The sequence below is a fragment of the Belonocnema kinseyi genome, chromosome 1, assembly GCF_010883055.1.
Source record: "Belonocnema kinseyi isolate 2016_QV_RU_SX_M_011 chromosome 1, B_treatae_v1, whole genome shotgun sequence".
Classification (NCBI taxonomy): domain Eukaryota; kingdom Metazoa; phylum Arthropoda; class Insecta; order Hymenoptera; family Cynipidae; genus Belonocnema; species Belonocnema kinseyi.
Window position 1 is genome coordinate 24,438,533 of NC_046657.1, and position 12,344 is coordinate 24,450,876.

General features: G+C 34.1%; 1 protein-coding gene across 1 annotated transcript in view; it reads left to right on the forward strand.

Moving 5' to 3' along the window:
* The window catches only part of LOC117173732, a 25,883-nt gene extending 15,398 nt beyond the window's left edge, over positions 1 to 10,485 (forward strand). The window contains exon 2 of the mRNA XM_033362376.1: positions 9,504 to 10,485. Within this exon, the coding sequence (XP_033218267.1) occupies positions 9,504 to 10,018 (515 nt within the window). The 3' untranslated portion in view covers positions 10,019 to 10,485. The remainder of the gene's footprint in view (positions 1 to 9,503) is intronic.
* The last annotated feature ends 1,859 nt before the right edge of the window (positions 10,486 to 12,344 follow it).

The following is a 12,344-nucleotide window of genomic DNA, read 5'->3' on the forward strand; positions in this document are numbered from 1 at the left end:
TTTTCAGCGTTTTTTATCGATTTGACTTTCAAATGACCTTGAACCTGACGCGATAAACGTCAGCGGACACCAGGTTCATAATCAGCGACCCCAAAAACCTATGGGTAGTCCTATAGCCCAGCTGTAATCCAGTGGTCCGGTTGGAGGAGGGACTTCCGTTTGAGAAATGATAGAGCTGACCTTGACGAATTGCTAATAAACGGTGTAAATAAAGTCTCTTAGATTGTAGAAACTTTTAGGTACATAACCGTCGGCTTCTTTAAAATCGGTGTTTTTAGCAAAGGGCAGTCTCCACATTGCTCTTTGCGAACGATCCAGCGTGTAGTCCATGAAATTCATCCCGGGATAACCATTTGCACAATCTGTACAATATGTTTATTGTTTTAAATACTTTCGTTATTTCTGAGGCCTGAAATAACGTCTAAAAATAAATTTCAAAAACTCTTATTCACTGACATAACCTCAAAATGAACTGGAGCACATAACCAATAAATTGTATTTATTTCAATGAAATCAAAAGGAAATATTAATAAACGGGAGATATCCAATAATTTTTTAATTAAGGTGATTGCTTACTTACAAGAACAACCGTATTGATGAAAGGAACCTCATAAACAAATATTCGTGGGAAGGAACTCCATTTTCTAGTTACGCCACTGGATTGAGGTTGACGGAAATTATGTTTTTAAATGGAGGCATCTACTTTATCGACGTTCAAAGTTTCTTTCCTATCCCTATAGTTTTTCGCCAGAAAACTTTTTTCTTAGTTATCAACATTTCGATATATAAAAACATTCCTTAGTCCTTTTTATATAACTTTCCAAATCCTGAACACGATAGCTCAATCCGTGTGGACGTAGTGAGGGCAACAAAAATGGAAATCTTTCTACACAAAAATTTCATCCGCGTACTTGGCCACGTCATATCGACCTTATCGACGTTGAAACTTTCTTTTTCTCTCCGCTATAAGTCGCTAAAAATTTTCGGAAAATAATGACAGGTTATTGATGTGCAGATAATTATTTGTTGATTTGCAACGAATTTGCAAAAGTTATTGTTTATGTTAATTTTTTAGAGCGTTTAGACGATTTAGTCCTAAATTTGTGTCAGTGCTCAACATACGGGAGTAAAAAATCTGAAATGCATCGAACTAAAAATACCTGCAAAGTGCTACAACTCGAATGGTAATATCCTATTTCATAAATGTATAAATAAACTTTCTTTGAAATTATAAACATATTGATGTATACAAACGTTCTTCAGTGCTTTTTATTATATCTGTCAAATTTGAAACACGATATCTCAATCCATGTGGACGTAGTGAACACCGAAAAAATGAAAATAATTTTACCCACTTATTTTTACTTGGTTAATTTTTTTCAAAATTATTACTCAAACTAAATATACAAACGCAATTTATTGTCTCATTTTCTATATCCCAAAGTTTGAGAGCGATATATCATTGTTTTTGGACATGGTGAACACCAAAAAAAATTTTCCTAACCGAGGACTCGTTTGGTCACGTGGTCACCGCAGAGCATGCCCTTAAGTGTATTTTTATGTTTTATGAAGGTCAACGTCATTTTTCTAAATGAGAAAGTTGCAAAAAATGAAAGCTCCTCAACCTTACTTTTAACGTTGCCCAGAAACAAGGACGTTGACGTTCTCAGTTCTCTTTTTTGTTTTGGCCTTAGATCTAGAAATTTGAGGTCAAATAATGATGTATACTTTAAGTTACCTATAGTTTAAGGTGGGTTTTGAACCGTTAAGAGCAACAGCTTTAAGTACTTTAGAGAGAACCCTTTTCTCTAGAGGTAGCGGTCCCAATACTCTCCGGAGATGAACAAATCCCTTGCTACGCTAGTGTTCACCGCATGGGCTGCCGAGGCTCTTCCAGAACGTGAGGCGGGAATTGAACGCGGAACTTGCCGGAATGGGCAAAAAAATCTTACGCTTTAGCCCCCACGATCATCGTTCCACTTATATACTTTAGGTGAAGACAGTCAATAAATTTCCCCATAAATTATGGCCTCTTTAAGAATAAAATACAGAGAATGTAAACATATTTAAAGTAAAGTTACATTGTAACATTCAATTTAATATAAAAGAGAAGGAAATACATATTATGAGAAGCTTCGCGGTGAAAAATTTGCATGAATTTTTAAACAATCATCTTGAAAAGTCTAATTTAAAACACATGAAAATGAGCGTATTATGAACAAAGGCATCAGATACTTTCAATAGGTATTACAAACTCCAGGTGAAGTAGAACTCATGTTTTCAATTTTAAGGTAACATTGAAAATTAATTTAAACAATTGTATTTTATAAGGGTGGAAAACATCTTTTTTAAGTTAAATAAAGATAATTGCAAAAAGTTTGTGCAGACCACATGTTTGTGGTCCGCTTCAAAAATTGGAGGTTAGAAACTGAAAATATTACTAGTTGAAATTTATCTAAGTTGTCAGTAAGATAAGTTTTACGAAAGTTACTAAGATTTTATAATTTATGAAAGTTTACAGAATTTTTCGATAATATCATGGTAAATTATATTTAAATTTTCAGTGTCTGATCTAAAATTCACCGTAGCTTCATTTTTAGCCATATGAAACATTTCTAATATGTTCTTTCTGTGATAATTACGTTCTAGGTCAAAAATACGAACATTTTCGCTATTAAAATTAAACTTATTATTAACCTCAGTGGTGTGTTTAGATCATTCTGTATTTCTTTGTTTTTTATTTTGTGATATTCTCTGTTTCCGAAATTCTATTCCTTAAGGGTCTCTTTGTCTGTCCTACATATAACTTTCCACAATCTATACATCTGATTCCGTAGATAAGATTGATTTTTTGAAATGTAGGTATTTTATCCTTACTAGACTGCAATAAAATATCTTGAGTCTTATTTTTTATAGAGAATATAATTGTGAAACTTAGTTTCTCACATATTCTGAATGTAGGTAAATAAAGGTCTTTGTGATATGATAACACAATAACTTTAAAAAAATCTATTGTTTTTTCTTTTTTATTAATTTTTTGTGAATTTCTGTTTTCTATAAAATTAAGTCTTTTTTCAATGTTATCTGATATAAATTTATAAGCGTCATTTTGATTGATTAAGGTTTCATAGATGAAATTTATTTTTTTCTTGTCAAATTCAGGTTCTGTCACTTTTATTGCTCTGTCAACAAAGGAGAAAATAACACCTCTTTTATGTGAAATGTGGCAATTAGATAAAAAACTGAGTGTGCGTCCTGAAGCTATGCGTTTTCGATACCAATTAGTTTCTATATAACCTTTGTTAAAATAACAGTTGTGTCTAAAAAGTTGATTATTTTATTGACACATTCTTCTAAACTGAATTGCAAAGATCCACCTTTTTGATTGAAATCTGATAGAATTGTAAACATATCATCTTCGTGCAGACAAATGAGAAAGTCTTATGTGTAGGGATAATAAAAAAGAATTCTAAGCGATTTATTTTTGATAATATCCTCTTCTAAATTTTGCAAAACAAGTCCAGACACCACTAATGATATGGGGATCTCATCAGGGTTCCATATATTTTTTTTGTAAATATTATAATTAAATTGGAGATATGCATTGCCTAGGCAAAATCCAACAGCCTCATCGAATTGTGCAAGTGATAACTTAGTGTGAGGTTTAATTAAATTCCATTTTTATTTATTAAAGCATAAACTAAGATAGGGTCAATTTTAGAAAACATAGACGCAGCGTCAAGTAAAGAAACTTAATAGTCTTTTGGTACATTGCAATGCTTAATTTTATTTATAAATTCCCAATTATTTTTTCATGGTATATTTTGATTTATTTGTGATATTGCAAAGGACTGATTTTAAATATTATGAAAAATTATATTGTGGTGAACGGATGAATGAAGTTGCCAGTCTAGCTGGTTTGTCTTCTTTGTGTAATTTAATTAAACTATAAATCAGTGGTGGTAAACTATTTGTGCATCTATAGAAAATTAAAAGTTATTTTATTAATGGCAGTGTCCAAACACCATTCTTTCATTATTATGTTGAGATAATTCTGGATTTTATTTGTACGATTTCTATTAATTTCACAAGTATTTTTATCTGCTGAAAGTGATAACATTTTTGTATGTAGCCTTCTTTTTATATGATAACTGTGACGTTTCCTTTGTCTGATTTCGTTATTAGAAGGCTTAGGAAAATTTATTTTACAATCTTTTCTTTCTTTAAACTTGGATTCTAATAATTTTTAATCAGGATCCCAGATTACGACAGAGGTTAAATGTTTTTTTTTTTATCGAATGCCAAATTATCTGCAAGGTCGTTTAGTTCTTTTTCAGAGATCCTAAGGGGTTTATTTTTTACACCCAAGATGTAACCTGTAAGCGGAAATTTTTTCTTATTGTAGGGCATAGCATATTTACCCTCCAAGGATAGAACCTGTTTTACATTTTTCGAAATTATATTAATTTGTCAATAGATGTTCTATCAAACTTTCATTATGTAATCCAGGTAATGATGTTTATTTATTCTCTAAGTAGCATAACTTTTTGACAGATTGTTTGATAAGTTTGCCTCCATAAGATTTTATTTGGTAGAAATTATCCTGTTGAAGTTTATTTAAGAATTGTATGGATTGAGTCTAAACAATATTATTTTTAAGGTAAATAATGTATTTTAATATATAACTAATATGATGATTAATATCTGAAATTTGTCATTGTAAAAGATTGTATTGAGAAAATCTTAAGGTGTTTTGGAATTAATTGTCTGAACTTTCAGAGTGAAAAATCATGTAGGTTTTATTTAGATGTATAATAATGTTCAGAAAAAGGCTTTTAGTTTTACAATGCAAGTGCTAGTGAATGTTTCATTGGACTCTGCGCAATTTTTTAAAAAACTCGCGTGAAAAAAGTTTGCATGCCTCAAACATGGCATGACACTTAGAAATATCTGACTATAGCATGAATCAGCAAAGAATAGAAGCATGGCAAAAGCCATGCTCCTGTTTCTCTCCAATGCCAAGGAGACACAAAAGAATATCCTTAAGTACATGTAAGTGTCAGAGAAAACTAGCATCCGTTCAAAATGAAAACCTCAGGTTTCCCAATAGTGTGCACGTCTCTAAAGGATAAGTTCACTACCCGGATGCACCGGGTCGCGCACCAGGTAGATTAGCACGTATTATACAAGAACTTTTAAAAACTTTAAATTGTGCCAACTGCCAAAACAACTACTCACGATAAGCCAACGACCCGACTGCACCGGGTTACTCACCAGGTATTTTAACGAGTATTCCATGAGAACTTTGTTGAAATCTAAATTGTGCGAACAGCAAAAATAACTAAAAATTGTAAGTCGAAGATCCAGGTGAAACGGATCGAGCACCATATAGTTTAATGCGTATTCTACAAGAATTTCTTAAAAATTAAAATTTTATAAATAACGAAAACGAATCCAAATGGCTAGTCGATGACCCGTGTGCACCAGGTCGCACATCAGGCAGTTTAGCACGCATTCTGCGAGAAGTTTATAAGAATTTAAATTGTGTCAACTGCAAAATAACTACTATTGCTACGTCGACGGTTTGGATGCACCAGATCGAGCACCAATTAGCTTAATACGTATTTTACGAGAAATTTGGCAAATTTAAATTTGCTGCATAACGAAAACAATTTAAAATCGTGATTCGAGGATCCGCGTGAAACGGATTGCGTACCAGGTATCTCACCACGTAATCTAGAAGAGCCTTTTCAACATTTCAATTGTTCCAACAGCCAAAATAGCTACAATTGTCATTCGACGATCGGGTGTGATGGATCGAGCACCAGATAGTTTAATACGTATTTTACGAAAACTTTTTGACATTTGAAATTGTGTCAACTACCAAAATAACTACCGATGATGAGCCGGAGATCCAGATGAAGCGAATCGCGCACCAGGTAGGATAGCACGTATTCTACAAGATCTTTTTGAAAATTTGATTATTTCAACAGGAAAATTAACTAAAAATTATGAGTTGACGTTCCGGGTGCAGCATATCGAGCATCAGGTAGTTTATTATGTATTCTATGACAAAATTTAAAAAAAATTATTCTTTGAATATTGGAAACAATTCCAAATGATGAGTGAACGACCCGGGTGCAACAGGTGAAGCACCAGGTAGTTGATCGCGTATTTTGCGAGAACTTTATAAGAAATTAAATTGTATCAACTGCAAAAATAACTACCAATGAGAAGTTACCGATTCGGGTACACCGGATTGAGCACCAGCTAACTTAGCTCGTATTCTACAAAAACTTTTTTAAAATTTAAATTGTTTCAGCAGCCAAAATAACTTAAGATTGTTAGTAGACGATCCGGGTGCACCAAGTCGCGCCCAAGTAATTCAGCACGTATTCTAAAAGAACTTTTTAAGACTTTAAATTGTGCTAACTGCCAAAATAACTACCAATAGTGAGTCGACGATCTGGGTGAACCGGATCGAGCTCCAGGCAGTTTAGCACGTATTATACGAAAACTTTCAAAGAATTAATATTGTGTCGTCTTTAAGAATAAGTGCCAATCGTGACTTGACGACCCGGTGCGCCGGATTGTGCACCAGGTTATTAAAAGATCATTCGCGAGAACTTTTTATATTTAAATATTGTCAATATTCAAAAAAATTCCAAACAGTAAGTAGATGGTTGGGTTGTACCATATTTCGCATCAGTTACCTTATCTAGATTTCTAAAGGAACTTAAAAAAATTTAATTTTTGCATTAGCTCAACAAATTTCAAATAGCGAGCCAACAACCCGGGTGCTTTGGATCGTGCACCAAGTCGTTCAAAATTTCATTCGCACAGTTCTTCAGTGTTTATTTCTGGTGTTTATATCATCTGGCAGTTATTTTGTCTTTTGTAACAATGTGAATTTTGAAAACCTTCTAGTTGAATACGTGCTAAGCTACGTGTTGCATTCTCCGGTCAACACCGATCGTTGTCTTACAATTGAAACTTATTTGGGTCGTTAAGGCAATTTTAATTTTGGTAAAGTTCTTCTGGAATGCATGATAAGCTACTTGGTGCACGACCCGTTGTACCTGTGTCGTCGACTCAGCATTTCGAATACGTATTAAACTACCTGGCGCTCGATCTGGTGTATCCAGATCATCGATTCCAAACTTTTGGTTATTTTGGCAGTTGGAACAATCTACGTTTTAAAAAAGTTCTTATAGAATACATCCTAAACTACCTAATGCGCATATTTGTTCACCCAGATCTTCGGCTCATCGTTGTTAGTTATTTTGGCAATTGGCACGCGGGTCGTCGACTCGCCATTTAGAATTGTTTTCGTTATTCACAAACTTTAGATTTTTTAAAAGCTCCTGTAGAATATGTATTAAACGATCTGCTGCTTAATCTAGTCACCCGGATCATTGACTCACAATTTTATGTTATTTGGACTGTTGGAAGAATTTAAACTTTAAAATAGTTCTTGTGGAATACGTGGTAAGATACCTAGTGTGCTATTTCGTTCATCCGGATCTTTGTCTTGTCATTGGTAGTTTTTGCGGCAGTTGCTACAATTTAAATTCTTAAAATTTTCTTGCAAATGGCGTGATAATCTATCGAGTGCGCGACCCTGTACTCCCGGGTAGTGAACTGATCATTTAGAAACTTGTAGACTATTGGCAAACCTGAGGTTTACATTTTGAACTTCTTTCACGCGGGTTCTCAAAAAAATTGCGCAGAGACCAATAAAAGAAAACATGTATTCACCAATCCTTTCTAAAAAGTGAGGAAAATTCAGTAGATTGTGTCCATCTTTGATAATTTTGCCAAAGTTCAATTTCAATCAAATCACGTTCGACGGTGAGCGAAGCATGGCAGAGGGGCTATTAGCCAATGCTTGATCTATTGTTCATAACCGTGGAACAACTGTGGGTGAACATTGACCCAATCTTGAGCCACGCTTACTCCACGCTAAAACCACGTTTTCCCCACGCTTATGGTATGCCATTGTTGAGCCATATTTCACTCATTAAACCTTTTCCACGCGGGATATTATCGAAACATTTGGTAAACTTTTGAAAATTTCAAAATCTTAGTATCTTTCATAAAACTTATGTTACTGCCAACTTACATAAATTTAAACCAGTAATATTCTCAGTTCCTAACGTTTAACTTTGGAGCGGACCACAAATATGTGGTCTGCACAAACTTTCATTGATTATCTTTATTTAATATAAAAAATATTTTTTCTACACTTCAGAGATACAATTTTTTCATTCGTTTTCAGTGCTAGCTTAAAATTAAAATTAAAAATATGAGCAACAACTGAAAAGCATCACATTATGTTCTTCCATCTCTCTTATATTTAATTAACTATCACGATGTTACTTCACTTAAATTTACTTTATGGTATATATGTATACATTCTCTGCATTCCATTTTTGAAAAGGCTATAATTTATGGGGAAATGCATTGACTTTTTTCACTTAATGGATATATCATTATTTAAATTTAAATTTCTAGACCTAAGGTGAAAACAAAAAACGAGTTATTTTTCCCAAAAATTGGTCTCATACATTCAAACTAGCAAGTTTTGTTTCCTTTGGATTGCTTCATTATCGTGAGTCCACCTGCTTCAATGCGTCGTGGGTCATTGAGCAAAAACAAAAATTTCGACGTACGTTTGCATTTGTGTATTTAGGACAACGGAGCCAAGCTCGAGCAGTTAATCCGAGGGTAATTGAAATGACAAAAACAATAGTCAGAGGCAAGGGGACTCACGATAATGAAGGACCCCAAAGGAAACAGAAATTACTACGTCCACGTCGTTGTTTTCGGGTAACGCTAAAAGTAAGGTCAAGGTGCTGCCATGTTTTGCAACTTTTTTTTTAATGATCCAAACCTTCCTAAGCCATAAAAACACACTTGAAGGTCAAGTTCGTCAACATTCTTGAAATTTGTGCAGCTTATCTCGTACTTCTTGAAGACACCTTTAACGTTTAGATTGCTAAAAAACCATTAAATTAAAAAGAAAAACTTCTAAGAGCTTTTTATATAATGGTCCTTAAACTTGGCCTTCTAAATGTAAAAATAAAAGATTTTAAAATACCAATTTTCACGCACAATTACCCGTTCTTTCTGAGTCCGTAGACATCTTACTGACTTTTTTTAAAAGCATCTTGAACAAATCTAATCATTTTTTGAACATTTGACCCTGATTTTTGTGCTCTCAATGGTCTTAAAACCAAGATTTTCATATCACATAATTGACGTAAAATTTTCCGCTCCAGTAAAATTTGCACTAAAAAATGGATTTTCTATATAAAAGATCATCTTGACCTTGAAATCAACATGAAAATTGGCCTTACGGACAAAATCAATTATATTTTCGTACTCTCTTAATTAAAAAAAAATATGTTTTTCGAACTTCGGAATTTTTTTGGTTTCAAAAATATCATTTAAAATAAAAAATCTCTAGCAAACACTATTACATAAGTACTTTCTTTTTACAGCACCAAAGTGGAAGATCTGGCCAGGCAAGAAAAAGCCAACACTTCCTATCATAACTCTTGAAGTTAAAAATATACGCTATATTACTCAACAGCAAACCTTTAGCTACTTCCAGTTGAAATCAGGCACTAAACATAAAGTTTTAACAGATTTCAATGGACAGAAAATCATTGCAGTAATGTTCGCTGGACAGGCTTGCTCTTTCGTGGTTCAGAACGGAGAAGAATATGAACCAGGCGAAGTGCTTATAACTGATGACGTGGCCAGGAACATTGTACTGGTAGCAGATATTGATATATCGCTTAGAGATTACCCATTGGGTCATAAATATTGGAAAAAACGGTCTCGTTTTGCCATAATACCCCCTGGTGTCTTACCAGAAACACCGATGGCACCGGAATCCCCTTTCTCAATGCGCTCACATGATTCAGAACAATCCATAAACTCACATGATTCATATGCCTCAGTACACTCAATTGTCTCATCGCGCTCACCACCCGCAGCTTATCCTCTTTAAGACGTCCTTAGAATATACCTTTATATCACGATAAATCTAGTTTATTATTATATTTTTGTTATATTTTAAAGTCACTTCCTGAAAAAGCAACACCAAAATATAGCGAAAAAAATTTGCAAATAATATTTCAGTTTCTATCAATTTTCCCCCGCGATACTCCCGAACACAGATACTGTATTTTTGTTCTTGCTTCCGGCCAATACATTCCCTCCTTTGCCTCCTTTCCCAATCTGAATCTCGCAAATCTTGTACATCTTTTCTCCCCTATCACTTTTTAATCCTCTGGTTCTCTTTGCTTGCTTATTATATTAAAAATGTATTATATTTTGTGTCATCTAATTAATTTTAGTTTAAATCATTTTCGTTTTGCGATAAGTCTACGCGTGTTATTTAGGATCCACTACATGTACCACATCTTTTACTATCCTTATGTATGTCTTCTTTTTGTTCATTACGGAATATCGAAGATCAGTCTGAAAGAAAATTCGAGGTTTAATGATTGTATTTTTGTTCTTCGAGTTGAATAAATATTATATTCTTATTTAATCCCGATTAATTATTATAAATACACTTCCCTCCTAATAAAAAATAAGGGAAAGCATAAAATTTAAAGTGCATATTGGCTTACGTTTCCGGCAGCGATCGTGACACATCTCTTTTGTGTCAAGTCTTAGGTTTTTAGCTTTGGGTGAGAGAATAAGGGTGTCTGGAATTAGAAAGGGCCAAGAGTGTATAGATTAGGTTTAAAGGAAGAAGGTTGAGTGAAGGCAAATGTGTCACAGAGCATTGGATAACGTAGGATGCTGACGACGCGAAGTCCGCAGAGTAGCGCACAGTGGGGGAAAGGGGGATGTTGTTTGCAGTGACAACAGCGGTGATGAAAGGTTCTAAAAGACGACGAGGAAGAAAATGGTGGCAAGGAACGATTCAGTTATCAGTTAAGAATAGAAGTTTGGACGAATGAAAAAAGGCAAGCGCGACTTGGAATGTTAAAAAAATTTAAATCTCTTACAAAAGGACTTAGTGAGGAAACAAGAAAAAGCTTCAATAGTATGAATAGGGCCACAAATAAGCGAGGAAACGATGTAAGGTAAAAAGTAAGGATGGTAAGAGAATAGTGAAATAAAATAGTTGGAATAACAAGTAAGCAACTTAGAAATCAGAAATAAGCATATGGTAAAAGAAACACTGAATAGAGAAGTAGCAAAAGGAAATGAAAAGAACGTGCAAAGTGAGAGTAAAAGATTTAACAACAGGCTGAAAGAAATTTAAAGAATATTGGTGAAAGTAAAATTGGGGAGTGAGAAGACAAAAAAGAAAATTATGACCAAAAAAGATTATCGAGAGGAAAAAGGGAAAGATTTGAAGCTTTGACATAGAGGGAGAACAAAAGGAAATTGCAAATAGAAAGGAGGACGTGAATATAGAGGAAAAAAGGACAAATCTTGTGCAGAGGGAGAGAAATTTTATGGATAAATGGTGAGAAATAGTGCTGGGACGAAAAATTAGAAGACATGAAAAATAGAAAAAAGTTTAGAAAAAGGTAGGGGAAAGGAAGAGAATAAAGTTTATAAAGAGAAAACATAGGTGATTGCGAACGGAAGGGGGAGAAAAGAAATTAAGAGGAAAGGCAAGAGGGAAACGTGAAATAGCTTTCTGCAAAGTGTCAGGATTGAAGAACAAGAATAAAGGACTTTGGGGGTAGTTCTAAAAATGGGAGCTTATCATGATGTGTAAACCCTGGACAGATAAGCAGGGCTCTAAGGGGATAAAAATGTTGTTACAAAAAGGTAGTATGTAAACGATGCGAAAAGCCAGAAAAGAACACGTTTAAGGAAGAGTGATGGGCGGCATGGTCTCATGGGTTAGAAAATATTTAGCGGTAAAAAGGAGAACAGAGAAGATGGATTTGGTATGAAAAAAAGATGGCATATATAAGAAGCTCCAAATATAGGGAGATGAAACGGGAGGGAAGAGGTTTACTAGACATGATAGGAAAAACGAGATGGTTTATATGTAATGGCAGTATGAAAGGAGATGAGGCAGGGGAGATCACAATCATAGGAAACGAACAACAGTAATATACTACATCTTGGCTGAATGGAGAATGCGGCATATTATAGGAATATGATGGTAGCGGGGCCATGTGGTAGAGTCGAAACACTTACCAGTCATAGCTACCCTGAAAGGAGGCATTGGTAAGCTTTACAGAGGGAGAAAGAAACACGAAAATAGGAGTCTAGGGGATAGTAAAATTAAAAAACTTTGAACATAAGGTGGAAAAAAAGAAGGTTAGGTATAAAAAACAAAAAGGAGAAGACTTGTT